Source organism: Gastrolobium bilobum, unplaced genomic scaffold (genome assembly GCF_033153095.1).
Source record: "Gastrolobium bilobum isolate Gb01-03AN ecotype WA unplaced genomic scaffold, APGP_CSIRO_Gbil_v1 utg97794, whole genome shotgun sequence".
NCBI classification, from domain to species: Eukaryota; Viridiplantae; Streptophyta; class Magnoliopsida; order Fabales; family Fabaceae; genus Gastrolobium; species Gastrolobium bilobum.
This window is the reverse complement of record NW_026898979.1, coordinates 51946-67413: the sequence shown is the minus strand read 5'-3', so window position 1 is coordinate 67413 and position 15468 is coordinate 51946. Positions and strand designations below refer to the sequence as shown.

Below are 15468 nucleotides of genomic sequence, written 5' to 3'. Positions count from 1 at the left end.
GTGGCCAGGTGCAAGATAAAGAAACAAGGATAAATTGAAGGAAATGCATTTATTGATAACAAATACTGAGTTACAAAAAGTATTCCTAAAGCCTTGGGCAGAGCAATAGGATTAGCATTACAAATTACTTTGAATCTAAGATCACGGGTAACTCGACGACCTCCCAATTGCCAAGCTCTGTATCCGAAGAACATGGATATACCAAGTCAATATTGCCATTGCCAGGATGATCATCTTCAATAGCAGCCACTTGATCCAAAAACACCAGTCCAGCACTTCGGAAACTTTGCTGAATATAACAAATGGGAACCCCCTCAGTTCTTGGATCCCTACCTTGATGATCATTTTCAATAGCAGCCACTTGATCGAAAAACACCAGTCCAGCACTTCGGAAACTTTGCCGAATATCAGAGCTATCCTTCTTTCCTTCTTATCTTCCATGACTCTTCTTTTATCCGCTCTAGTGGTCTGTATCCCAACCCAAATCTGTTTTTATTCTCACACAGTTGTAGCGGCTCAGCAATGCCTTCTCCATTTTTCCCTAGCCCGTGCCCATACAAACAACCTCCTTCGAGCATAAGTTTAGCCACCATTAATGATGCATTAGATGGTGTTGGCTTTATAACTTGTGCTCCTTCCCCTACATAGGTGGTGTTAGCAATCTCAAGTGCTTGGAAAGAAGTTTCAAGGGCCTCCTCTGCAGCTTCAATATAAGGGTTTGATGATGTTTTACTCACCAACAAATCTTCTTCACCTGAAACAATTACCAACTTGTTGTCTACTATGAACTTCAACTTTTGGTGCAATGTGGAGGGCACAACTCCCGCAGAGTGAATCCAAGGTCGCCCCAAGAGACAACTATAGGCTGGCATAATGTCCATCACTTGGAAGGTGATTTCAAAAGTACATGGGCCAATCTGGATCGGAATGTCAATTTCCCCAATCACTTCTCTTCTAGTACCATCGAAAGCTCTCACTATCATAGTACTTGGTCTCATGTATGACATATCGAAAGGCAGCTTTGATAGTGTTGATAGTGGCATTACATTCAAAGAGGATCCGTTGTCAATAAGTACTTTAGCCATAGCATGATCTTGACATTTCACAGAAATATGCAATGCTCTATTATGCCCCCTTCCATCCGCAGGTATTTCATCATCAGTAAAACTGACATAATTATCAGCAACAATGTTACCGACAATTCCATCCAACTTGTCCACCGCGATGTCATGGGCAACATGAGCTTCATTCAATACCTTCATTAATACCTTTCTGTGCGGTTCAGAGTTCAACAATAAAGACAGGAGAGATATTTTTGCCGGAGTGTGATTCAATTGTTCTACCACTTTATATTCACTTTGTCTTATGAACTTCAAAAACTCACAGGCTTCTTCATTAGTTACCGCTTTCTTGCGCTCATCTGGACTAACTTCTTTTTCTCCATAAATACTTCCATCTTTGTTCTTCCTTCTGTCTTCTTTCATTACTTCCTTGGCTGAATCATTTCGAAGCTCTTCGGGGTTATAAATACGACCACTTCGGGTCATCCCACCAATTCCAGAAACATTTGTGACAATAGAAAAGCCTGTACTAGAAGACGCTGGCAATATATCATTCTGAGGGTTGCTAGTAAGAACCTGCACACCATACTTCCATGGCACAACTTTGGTGTCCTTGTAGGCAAAAGGGGTTGGTACTTGAATGGTAATTGGCTTTGGGCTGCATGTTGTTTGCATGGATGAGTTTCTTGTGTAATGAACTACCAGTGGTTTTTGGATGGAGGTAGTATGCTCAATAGTTGGCGGGATCACCATCGGAACTTGGGTACCCACATCCACCTGATCTTCTTGCTCCTTAACCATATTTACATCACTATCCTCATGTTGGCAGCCAATTTGCACAAATTGCATGTCTATCAAATCCTGAAGAATTTGCTTAAATTCGTCGCAATCTGCAATGGAATGCCCTATATTTGGATGGATTCCACACATCATCCTTTCATCGTGGATTTCCTCTTTTTTAACTTGGGCTTGTATCATCCCATACTTGCAAAGCTCTTCGAAAATTGTTTTTAGAGGAGTTTTGATATCTGCCACTTTTCTCACAAGATGCTGATTTGAAAACTCTTCAACAACATTGACCCCAGAACTTCCATGATTAGGCAAAGGGTTATTGCCAACATTAGGAGCATCTTCCTTAAAGTTCAACCACTTGGCATCAATTAAATTCTGCACCTTAAACTTTAAAGCATTACAATTTTCAGTAGAATGGCCCACAATTCCAGCATGATAATCACATTTAGCATTCACATCAAATCCTCTAGGGTAAGGAGGCTCAAGTGGTTTCAGGGGACATGGAACAACAAGTGAACTTTGGATGAGGTGTGGTAAAAGCTCGGTATAAGACATGGGAATTGGGTCAAATTTAAATGGTTTCCTCTCTTGGTTATTTGGGGTTCTTCTTTGATTTGGATTTGAATTTTGAGCCCATGATTGAGGTGGTCGTGATGGTACGGTTGGAAATGTTTGTGGCTGGGAAGGGGGTGGCGAGTGGTAGGGTGTTGTTGAGTGGTAAGGTTGGGGATATGGGGTATGTGAAGTATTGGCCACATCAGGGTAATTAGTGAAAGGTGTTTGGAAACTTGGCTGAGGGTTACTATATGTTGGGTTAGGCTTGCCTTGCGTAAACCTTTGCTGATTGAAAGTCACAGCATGAGTTTCTCCTTCTTTTTTTCTTCCTATCCCAGTTGAAGGTTTCTTCATATTAACAGCCTCCATGGAATTAGGAGTGATTTTGCCACTCCTTATTCCGTTTTCTACCCTTTCTCCTATTATGACAATGTCAGAAAAATTTGATGACACGCTTCCGATCATCCGGTCATAGAACGATGATTGGAGGGTATCGATGAACGTAGCAACCATTTCCTTTTCTGACAATGGGGGGTCAACTTGTGCAGATAGTTCTCTCCATCGTTGAGCATATTCTTTAAAAGACTCAACATCTTTCTTTGTCATATTCTGTAGCTGCAGTCTATCAGGAGCCATATCAATGTTATACTTGTATTGCTTGAGGAAAGCATCAGCCAAATCTTTCCAACAACGTATATGTGCTCGCTCAAGGTGCGTGTACCAATTCGAAGCTGCCCCCGTCAGGCTATCCTGGAAAAAATGGATCAACAAATTCTCATCTTGGGCATATGAGGCCATCTTTCGACAATACATGGTCAGATGACTCTTTGGGCAAGTGGTCCCTTTATACTTGTCAAAATCAGGTACTTTAAATTTTGGGGGAATAACAACATTAGGAACCAGACAAAGTTCAGATGTGTTTCCAAGGCCATAATTACTTCCCCCTTCTATAGCTCTCAACCTTTCTTCCAAAACTTCCAATTTCCCCATAGATTGAAGAATTCCAATTGAAGAGTTATTTGATGTGTCATGAGAAACTCCATGAGGGTTATTTGGTGCCACATATACAGGATTGGAGTGTGGTTGGGATACACTTTGTGTGTTTAAGATAGGTGGAACCATCGGTGCACTACTAACAGGGAATAATGTTTCTGTTTGTGGATTTTCGATTGAATTTGGGTGAGGACCTTGCGGTTGAGTAGGGTTTAGGGTAGGAGTTGATGTGTTACCATCTGGAGGATTAGTGGCTTGTGGTGGTACAAATCCTGGAGGTAGGCCGTATGGAGGGAGTAGTGGTACATGGACTTCTTGTGGGTTTGTGATTGGTGGTTGTATGGGAATATTTGGGTATACCGTAAGTGGCATTAGTACTCCTTGAGGGTTGGAACTTTGGAGCTGCATAGGAATTGGGGGAAAGCCAGGTGGGTGGGATGGTGTAGCTACTTGTTCGTCATTTACAGCTGAAGGGGTCCCATCTGTGTTCCTCTTTTCCAACGATTGCAGAATCTCCAGCATTTGAGCCATCTGTACTTTCAGCTGGTTCACATCTTCTCTCAGCTCCCCTCGTTCTAGTTCATCAATGATCTTGGCTTGAGCACGAGTCCTATAAGGGTGCCGTGGAAACAATTTTTCTTTTTGTTGATTTTTCTCTCACTGAGTAAGACAAGATAATGAGTATGCAAATGCTAAAGTAAAATATGCTTGTTGTGGATGCTGAAGACAAAATTTTCAAGATTTTATGCTATGCAAATGGTATTTAGAAAATAAAAGGATTCTTTTGTTGATGAAAATGCATGAATGAACTTCGCCAGGTTGTGAACCCTTGAGGCGAGATTATGACGCCTAGTATCAAAAGTACAATAATACTTTGGCAAGGTGCTTAAGGTTCCGGAGGTGAAATGCCTCCTGAGTGCATGACATTAAATGCTCATGGTTAAGATTAGATGTTGCAACATGAAAGAAAAAAAATAGTAATAAAGATAGAGAGAGCATACTCCCATTGTCCTACATTAGGAAAGCCTAAGGGTTGGGCATATGCTTTTCTAATTCGTGAAAGCTCTCAATGGGTGGCTCTACGATTTTATATTGGTCTCTAGAGTTCAGATCTCATTTCGGAAAAAATAATCAAATAAGATGTACATCCAAAATGACTATATTCTGAAAGAGTCACACTCTAGTTGAGGTTTTCATGATAGCCAAACAGGATGTACATCCAAAATGGATACCACTACACAACCTCTTACTTATCTCAATGTTTCACTCAGACCCGGGTACAGGGCCCCACTCATAATTGTGTGTGAGTCGTCTGAGTGTGGTGTGTGAAAGGAGCATACAAACCTGTACATCCTAAAATAATTTAAAATTTCAAAGCTGCAAAACAGAAGCAAAGCAGAATATATATAGAGGTTTCTATCATAAGGTTAAAATCAAACACGATACATATTTATTTATGCAGCTATAAATATATCAACAACACTGGACAAACGTATGTACAAAAATACTTACACAAACGATATAAAAAATAATACAATAAAAGATTGGTGAAATAGATAAATAAAAATTTACGAATAATCTGCACAATTAATAAATTAGGCTTGACTCTCAGAAATAGTCCCCAGTGGAGTCGCCAGCTGTCGCAACCGTATCGCGACGTGACGGCGAAAGAATATTGAATGGTTAAAACAATGGAGTCGCCACCAAAGTTTATTTAGGAAAACATTGGAAAAACCTTTTTTAAAGACAATTGGTCTTTGACAGTAGAAATGGGTTCGGGAGTCGATTACGAGTAGGGAAGGTATTAACACCCTACACCGTCCGTTAAAAAAACGGTTACCTTATATCAATTGTGCAAATTATTGATAAGATTTTAAATATTTATTTCACCCTAAAAAATTAAATAAAATTGACTGTTGGAAAAGAAAACTAATTTTGAAAATGTATTTTTGTGCTTGACGGGAAGAGTCCCGCTCCGACGTATCCCTCGGTACAATAGGGAACTCAAAGCTACGTCGTTCTGTAGAAAATATTTGTGTGTTGATTGATTTTAGTTTTTGAAAGTAATTTTAAAGAAAATTTATTGGAAGGTGCTTGAAGGTTTCGAATTACCAAGCTGTCGTAGCTAAAATAATCTGAAACGATAATTGTAGGATTAACAAGTTGTCTCAACTCAGCTAATCCCTTTTTAATAAATTAAATTTCATGTTTATTATTTTCATTATTTTGAATTTTAAGATAATTTTGAATGAATTTTGAATCACCAAGCCGTCACGGCTAAAATGAGTCAAAATAAAATACACGGGGTTAACAAACCGTCACGGTTAAATTATCCCTTTGTTGAAAATCTTAATGTTTTAAGTTTCAATATCAAATTTTAGATAAATTTTGAATCACCAAGCCGTCACGGCTAAAATGAATCAAAAGGGTTATGTAAGGCTAACAAGCCGTCACGGCTCAGCTAATCCTTTTAAAACAAATTTCATGTTACTATTTTAATTATTCTAAAATAGATTTGAATGAATTTTGAATCACCAAGCCGTCACGACAAAAAATGAATCAAAAAAATATACACGAAATTAACAGACCGTCATGGCTAAGTTAACTCTTTTTATAATAAACTTGAGGTTATTGTATTATTTTAATAAATTTTCATAAAGTCTAATTATATTATATAAAAAAATGATATTGTAGCGCACTATACACTTAAGATATAAAGAGATGTTAGTGTGATTTACTGGACAAGAAAGAAAAAAAAATATAAATAAAAAATGCTAGTGTGCCGTTAATAATATAATTCATAATAAGGCAACTTTAAATAAAATAAAAGTTAACGAGAACATAAATGGAATCATAGAAAACAAGATGGTGTATGTTGTTATCAAGATATCTCCACTAGTTATTAGTATCCTGCATGCTTATAGATCTTATGTCTAGTGATCCATGAAAAAAAATATATTAAAATATTCCACTAGAAACATAAGCTCGCAGGTTTGTATGTTTAGTGAGCTACTAAAAGCATTAGAATATTTTCGCTACTGTACCTAAAAGCCAACAAGGTTTATGACATCTTAGATAAATGAATCAAATGGTTATGTAAATGCTCAAACAGTACGTCTAAAAAAGGGTGGCAGAAACATGATAGCAATAGAACTCTATATTGGTTTATCATTCTTTTAAAGCTTAATATGAGTCCAAAAGAAAACTTTAAACCCAAATGAAAAAGAACCTGAGCGGGGGTATCAAAGGCAAAGATCCTTGTGGCAATGGTCATTCACAGTGGAAAATATCACAAGAGATATGCTAGACAGATGGTAGAGCGAGGTGGTGCGCTTGACAGCGGCAGCAACAACAGTGGTGTTAGCTCTCCTCAAATTTTTTTTGTTTTTGTTTTTTTTTTAAGTCTTTTCCTTTCTTTCTCTAAAAATTCTTTGGGTTTTAGGAATCTGTTGTCTTCCAAAGAATCCCTCATTTCTCTCTTTCAGTATTTCTGTTTTAGCACTACCTTTCCTTTCTGAAAACTTTCCAACCAATCCACCATAAAAAAATCCTTTTCACAATCAAGGTCTTCGATATTTATAGAGTGAGGGCTGATTTTTTATTATTTCCCTTACCTCCCTGAACACGGCTCCCCTGCTCTTCTTATCCTCTTCCCACGCCCTCCTAAACACATCACGTGGGGTTGTATATGGAGATCAACAAAATGAATTGACAAGCAATTGTTTGATAGTTGGTTAACCCAAGGATGGCGGTTTCAGATATAGGGCAATTAATGCACTTTATGGGTTAAGGGATGGGGCATGCAGGTTATGGGTTCTGCGATGGAAGTGGGACCTGGCATGTCAAGATGATGAAGGGATGGAGGTCACGTGGAGCAGTGTTTATTTTATTTTTATTTTATATTTTTTATATTTTATATATATATATATTTTGTGGGAGGACAAAATTAAGTGATTACATACTTGATGTGTTGTGTTTGGTGTGATATGAGTATTTGGTATACTGTGTTAAAGTGGTGTGAGCATTTGAGATGCTATGATGCGATTAATCTGATGTAGTATTAAAAGATAACGTATAAGTCTAAATACACTAAATATTGTGATGTGATTGGTTAGTCCTAGTAGATAGTGCATGGTGATGTAGTTGTTGAGTTCAATATATATATATATATATATATATATAAGAAAAATATTTCTCAAACAGCTTGAGATATATTTATCTCCGTCCACTCAAAAATTACATCGTTTTGTTTATTTATTTTCTTATATTAATTGATTCACCTTTGAATGGTTATGATTCTCTTTTTCTCTCTCTTTCTTTATCACCATTGATCCATCTTTGTACAATTATGATTTAGTAGCTGGAGATAAAGTTATCTCAAGCAACTAGATAAACGAGTAAAGCCAATATACATATATATATATATGTATGTATATATATATAAATGGGAAATCTTCTATAAGGTAATTAAGCCCATGAAGTAATTATCCAAGACTTATAATTTTTCCAAATCTCTTTATATTTTAGTTTGAGCTCACTCCTTATAATAATATCTTTTATATATATATATATATATATATATATATATATATATATATTCCATTACGAGACCAACGAGTATTTTGGTCGTACAAGTTGAGAGCATCTAGATAATGAGTGACCTCTGGTGGAATACAATTAGTTATTACTATGAGCGTATTCGATTTTTGGGTGGTTCAGTATATTATAAATTACTGATTGATTTGATTAGTGTTAATTTCTAATCATTCTGATTATTATAGGTATTTGGTGTTGCTGATGATTTTGATTGATAGGAGTTACTGAACAAATATGAAATGATTTAGAAAATAATCAAAAAGTAAAATATTTTATAGGAGTATAATTGTTTGATGTTGTATAATATCTAACTGTATTATTAAGAAACTGTATGTTGTTATCTATGTTTTGGAATTTAACATGTCATACAGAAAGGGAACTGGTGGGTGGAGACTTCTCCATAAACCTCGAGCTTACTGAGATAGTTGAATCTCACCCGTTTGGGAAACAAATTTTAGGTACTCTGATGTTGGTGAAAGATCCTTAGGCAGGAAGTCTGTATGTGGGGATTAGAGCATTGCATGAAGTAGTTAGACAGATAGATGTTTGTTTTGGGAACTATATATATACATACATATATATATATATATATATATATATATATATATATATATAAGGTAAGATCATTTGATACCAGTGTCAAATTTCAAATTTGATACCTCATCTGAGAGCTGTTAGATCAAAAAAGATCAACGCCTATGATTTGCAAGCATGTGACACCGTTGATCTTTTTCGATCTAATGGCTCCCATGTGAGGTGTCAAATTTAAAATTTAACACTGGTGTCAAAAGATCCTGCATATATATATATATATATATATATATATATATTGGAATAGCATGACTAGTGTGTAATATTAATAGAAATGGCATGAAGCCATTTGTATTGTTAGTTTATATATTAAAATAGAATTGGAATTGTTGTGTATCAGGTATTATGTTTGTTGTGGGAGTATGATCCTTGGATTAGTCAAATTTACAGTCTTTATGTTGTCCATGATTTTGTCAGAAATAATACTTGTTATTATATTTGGAGAGACATTTGATCATTGTTGCGATTGTGTAAGTCAAGTAAAGATTCTGTATAGTTATGAGATTGTATAGAATCGAATTTAAAATAATAAATGAAGACAATTATATAAAAAAAATTTGAAAGGAAAAGTTAAGTCACGTAGTTGATGCTAACTGGTAAGCTATAGTGATACTTTTAAATAAGTATTTCGTTTATTTATTTCAATAAATAGCGCTTTTATTCCTATAAATTAAGTTAGCACAACGGTGGCCGACAGGGTGTTACATGTAACACCATCGTAAAATGATAAATAACAAAGGGGGATGAATTTATTTATTTGTTTATTTATTTTTGGTGAAGGCTATATTTTTAATTGAAATCACTTCAGCACTTAATGTTCACGTGATAGACAATTTGAGAATGGCTAAAAATGTAAATGTAAAGTATTATATATATATATATATATATATATATATATATATATATATATATTGGCATTTGGAGAAAGAAAATAAAGGTTTTATAGATTTTTTTATTTTTATTTATTTTGCAGTAAAGAAGCCTTATTATTATAATATTTAATCATTTATTCTCATATTTTTAAAATTTATAATTTAAATTTGCACATTTAAATTCATTTACTCACACATTGACTATTTTAAAATTTTATAATTTAAGTTTGCATATTTAAGCATATTTAATCAGACATTGACTGCATACCAAAAAAAAAAAAAAAAAAACAGACATTGACTATTTTGAAAATTTATAATTGAAGTTTGAACATTTAAGTTCATTCACACATTGACTATTTTAAAAATTTATAATTTAAGTTTGTACATTTAAGTTCATTTAATCACACATTGACTATTTTAAAATTTATAATTTAATTTTGCATATTTAAGCATGAGGAATGTTATACTTACAACATATTTTCGTTTACAACTTCTTACAACTATATCTTAACCGTTGATTTCCGTCAATCAACGGTTAAGATTTTTCCAAATTAATTTTATTAATTAATTATTAATTCACAATAAATGATAACTGGTGATTAGCGAAAATCAACGGTTAAGATATAGTTGTAAGAAGCTGTAAGCGAAGATAGGTTGTAAGTATAACCTTCCCCTTTAAACATATTTATTCACACATTGACTATTTTGAAAATTTATAATTTTAGGTTTGCACATTTAAGTCCATTTAAAATATTTCTTGTTTTGAATCTTGGTAGAAATTAAAAAATGAAGCAAGAGTAGTAGCATGAATTGGCTATAAATACAGCATGAGTTCCCCATCCACTGAAAAGATAAGTAGGGAGACAAAAAATGACCACTTCAATAGTAAAATTAGTGTTCATATCTGTCACCATTTTCATCTCAATTTTCCCTACAACTTCTACTTCTGCTGTTGGCCTTGAGAATGGTTTCCTTCTATGTTTTCAATCAGCTTTAGGACATAACACAACTTCAGGAGTAATATTCACCAAAAGCAATTCTTCTTATGAACCCCTTTTAGAGTCTTCTATAAGAAACTCAAGATTCTTGGTCAGTTCTGTCCCAAAACCAGACCTTATTGTTACTCCACATAATCTATTCCAAATCCAATTAGCACTTCTCTGCTCAAAGAAAAACAACTTGCAAGTAAGGATTCGAAGTGGGGGGCATGACTATGAGGGCCTTTCTTATGTCTCTCATGTTCCATTCTTGATCATTGATCTCATTAACCTTAGGTCCATAAGCATTAACATCAAAGAAGAAAGTGCATGGGTTCAATCAGGTGCTACCCTTGGAGAACTCTATTATGCAATTGCAAATATAAGTAAGGTCCATGGCTTCCCAGCTGGTAGTTGCTCTACAATTGGTGTTGGAGGACACTTCAGTGGTGGTGGATTTGGTACCATTTTTAGAAAATATGGTCTAGCATCTGATAATGTAATTGATGCTCAAATGGTAGATGTTAATGGGAAGATACTGAATAGAACACTCATGGGGGAAGACCTCTTTTGGGCCATAAGAGGAGGGGGAGGGTCAAGCTTTGGAGTCATTACTGCATGGAAAATCAAGCTTGTACCTGTTCCTTCAACAGTGACAATTTTTGATGTCTCAAGGACCCTTGATCAAGGTGCTAGTAGCCTTTTCCACAAGTGGCAAACCATTGCTCCCAAGCTTCCTGCAGAACTTTTTGTGCACACAGTTTTGGGAGTTGCTAATTCAGTAGTTTCCCATGGAGGAAAAACTGTAAGAGTTTCTTTCACAGGATTGTATCTTGGAACAGCTGAGGAACTCCTTCCTTTGATGCAAAATAGGTTTCCAGAATTGGGTTTGCAGCACAATAACTTCACTCAGATGACATGGATTCAATCTGTTCTTTATTTTGCAGGTTATTCAATAGATGAATCCTTGGAGGTCTTGCTTGTGAGAAACAAAACATCCTCAAGTTTCAAAGCAAAATCTGACTATGTGAAGGAACCTATTCCATTACTTGGCTTAGAAGGGCTTTGGAAGATGTTACTTTTGGAGGACTCACCATTCTTGACCATAACTCCATATGGTGGAATAATGAGTGAGATTTCAGAATCAGAAACTCCATTCCCACATAGAAAGGAGAACTTATATGGAATCCAATATTTTGTAAATTTGGTTTCAAATGAAGAAACGCCAAAGCATATAGATTGGATAAGAAGACTATATGCATACATGGCACCATATGTGTCAAAGTCGCCAAGACAAGCATATTTGAATTATAGGGACCTTGATTTGGGTGTGAACAGAGGAAACTCAAGCTATGAAGAAGCAAAGTCATGGGGTTTGAAATATTTCAACAATAATTTTGAAAGGCTTGCAGTAGTGAAAGCTAGAGTTGATCCTGAAAACTTTTTCAGGGACGAGCAGAGCATTCCTCCGTTTTAGAAGCTCGGTTCCAATTGCCAAATGGCAATCATAAATAAATGGAAAAATATTTTTGCTTTAATAGCCAAGAACATTATCTATGACTGAGACAAAATTAGGAGTGCATCCTATCATATTTTTCTCTCTCAACCAAACAAGCTTTTTCTCTCTTTAATTTTTTTTTTCTGTGGTAGAGACGTATGATGAATCGACACTGACACAAGATGATGAATCGACACTGACACGCCGACATGTTAATTCTAAAAAATATTATATTTCGACACGTTTTGATATTAAATAATATTTTTAATATATATAATATAATTTATATTTAATACATATAACAGTCCATAATAAGTCATATAAACAATTAAATATTCAAATTTCATAACATAAATAAAAATAAAAATTCGTACCTTGTTAATTTTTCATGTCAAATTTCATAACAAAAAAAATTGATTTATAAATATCTTTTTTATGTTTAGTTAATAAAATAAAATAGGATACCAAAATAATAATAATAATAATAATAAAATTTAGACTAAAACAAAAATGTCGAAACGTTGACCGCGTGTCAAAAAAAGTTGACTGCATGTCAAAAAAACGTGTCGGAGCGTTAACTGCGTGTCCCAAAATGTTGACCACGTGTCAGACGCGTGTCGAAATGTGTCAGTGTCCGACACACTCAAATTTAAAAAAGTTGCTTAGTAGAATGTTCTTTATCTTTAAAGCATAAATATTTCCCCCTAAATAAATTAGGGGAACTTGTAAAAATAAGCATAGGCATATTTACTTACACTTAATAAATTCTCGAAATAAAAATTGTGCTTTCTAAATTCTCAGGGGATTTGCTACTAATCCTAAAGGGAAAAAATCTTGCAAAATCAATTTTGATTAGCTTATAATACTATTTGATTCGACCAAATACAATATGGACTGGCTTATATGTATTGAGCCCAATCACACACGGATGAATCACCTTACGTCGATGTTGGCCTGGGCCTAGTATTGCTGTCGGAATGATCTTGAGTTTTGTCCTTCATGTTAGCACGTTGCATTGAATGGGGGGGAGTACCTGCGAAGACACTCTGATACTTAAGTTAGTATCAGAGGCAGGTGTGTTCTGTTGTTAAAGTAAAGGATGATCGTACCTTGGTGGTATATCGTGTGTTTATATAGTAACTGGGATGTCGCCTTAGTTAAGGCGGCTTGGCTTCTGAGTGGCCAGCCTTGGGCTGCAGGTTATTTAGGGGACCTGTGTAGCCTTATCGTCTAGAGGGTCTAGTAGTAGATTTGAGGCAAGCTGGAGCTTTTCGTTGTTTACTGGAACTAAAGCGCGGTGGAGTTACCTTGAGCCTTACGTTTACCTCTCTTAAAAGGTTTCATACGCGATATGAGAATCGAGTCTTGTGTGCCGCGATGAGACCATCGCGTCCTGTATGTCGCGATGGGGATATCGTACGCCGCGATGTGGGCATCGCGTCAATGCTTGTTCCTTGTGCTTCGGAAGGGCTTGGGCTTTCCTTATGGGGCTTTGATTGGGCCTATATTTTATCCGGATCAGTTGCCCCCTAGCTTGCGGTGCTGTCATTTGGTAAGGCCGTGAGCTATTTTTGCTCGAGACGCGATAGCATATCATTCATATGTCCCTTTTTTGTGTGCCGCGGTAATTGTGCCGGATAGTATCATCATGACTTTCTACCGCTTAAAAAACGGTGGATTAAACGTCTAATCAATCAAGAGCATTAAATGTTGTTGTGATTACGTGGGAGTTTAAGTACAGGTGTGGGTGATTTTTGTAAGTAAAACGCTTCCCCTACCTGCCACCTGTCCCTTAGAACCCGTCTTGTTTAACACGTCTTGTGGCTTTCGGTCTATCCGTTGGTGAGAAACCTTTCATATTTGTGCTGAGTCTTGGAGGGAAAAATCATTTCGGTGATTTTGTAAAAAATCTCTCATCTCTCAGTGCTTTCTTCTGCATTTCCGGTGGTGACACGTCCCGTTTATAGTGTGAAGTTCCGAAGTATAAAGCTCAGGTATGTTGTTCCTCCTTCCATCTGATCTTTTCTGTGTTTCTTTCATCTGGTTCAGTATTTTTCCTTCTTTCTGTGTGAAGCATGTCTGATAATCGCAAATGTGCGGATTTTATCAGACTTTGTGAACGGTCTGGTTCGTCCAGTCCTCCTTCGGGATTGTTGCCAAGATCAAGGTCTTTGGGAACCAGTGACAAGAGGCCTACTGTAGGAATTTTAGCCCCCTACTACAAAGCTTATGCTAGGCATGTCCTCTCAATTCGTAAGTTTAAGTTAGGGTCATCTTCGCGACATCCTAATCGCGCAAAGACATTGTCAGAACATAGCTCGCTGTGTTTCCCCAAGTTTCTTTGAACATGTCAAAGCCCATTGTGCTATCGAGTGATTCTTCTTCGAGCACTGCAAATAGCTATAAATCAGTTGAGTCAAAGAGCCCTAAATCGTCCTCTTCAAGCTCGTCGCGCGATTCTCCTTGTTCTATCGCGCATGAATCTTTAGGTCAAAAGAGCCCTAGTCCTTTACCGTTAAATGTTGTTTATCCAGCCGGGTATCGTTTTAAGAAAAGGAATTTTGATAACTATACGCCTATTTCTTCTAACTTGCCTTCTTCCACTGATTCTTCTTCCTCTTCTGAATCAGATTTTGTGTCCCCTAAGATCAGAGAGATAATGGCAAGACGCAGTGCTCATGAGAAGAAAAAACAAAAATTGCAATCTGACACGAAGAAGAAAATCCTACGCCTTGACCCCGATGATGAGTCCCCAGCTAACCGGAATCTACGGGACGAAGGCACCCTTAGTTGGGTGGCAGACACAGTGTTGGATACTGAGTCTGTGTTTTGCTCCTCAGGAGAGTTGGCTGAAGTAACATCAGCTCTCCACCTGACCCCCAACAAAGCTTTTAATGACCAATGGGAAATTGGTGTTGTCTCGAAGAATGAGCGCGTTTGTTCATCGCGGGCCGAAGGATCAACCAGGCATTACATGATGATGTACTCATTCTTTTTTCTGTCCATAGGTGTTCGGTTGCACTTTTCACCTTTTGTTTGTAAACTCTTGGCGCATTTGAATGTGGCGCCTTCACAGCTGACCCCCAACGCTTGGGGTTTTATCAGAATGTACGAGATAGTTTGCAATGCCTACGGTCTGTTCAAATCTGTGCAATCGTTCTTGTACATGTTTAGTGTAATGGGACCTCGCAATAGCTGGATATCATTTAGGAGTAAAGTGAAAATCTGCGAGTCATATTCACGAAAGATTAACAAGTAGAGCGCAGAATACTTCAAGATTTACCCTGCCGAAGGTACCAAACCCTTTTTGCATAGGCGATGATGAGACTCCTAGCTTTTCGTTATATTGGTCAGAATATTCAACTGAAAGCGCTGTCCTGGGCTATAATTTTACTGATTTGAGTGATGTAGAACAGAAGACAGTGACCATTTTAGGTAACATTTCTCGGGAAGCTTCTGATACGGGCTCGCTGAGCACGTACACGATTTTGAATGAGTATTCCGATGATGATATTCGAGCTTATCTGGGTAAC

General features: G+C 36.5%; 2 protein-coding genes across 2 annotated transcripts; one reads left to right on the top strand and one right to left on the bottom strand.

Moving 5' to 3' along the window:
* Window positions 1-128: 128 nt before the first annotated feature.
* Window positions 129-3932, bottom strand: LOC133286062 (uncharacterized; the record flags this gene model as incomplete). The annotated part of the gene is made up of 2 exons (XM_061483403.1): window positions 503-3932; window positions 129-360 (listed from the first exon to the last, which is right to left on the bottom strand). Coding segments are annotated over exons 1-2 (3662 nt in total), but the record flags the coding sequence as incomplete, so codon positions are not given.
* Window positions 3933-10330: 6398 nt separating this feature from the next.
* LOC133286061 (tetrahydroberberine oxidase-like) lies at window positions 10331-14280 on the top strand. Its single transcript, XM_061483402.1, has 2 exons — window positions 10331-11907; window positions 14172-14280. Exons 1-2 carry the CDS (start codon window positions 10331-10333, stop codon window positions 14278-14280), a joined length of 1686 nt encoding a protein of 561 aa, XP_061339386.1.
* The last annotated feature ends 1188 nt before the right edge of the window (window positions 14281-15468 follow it).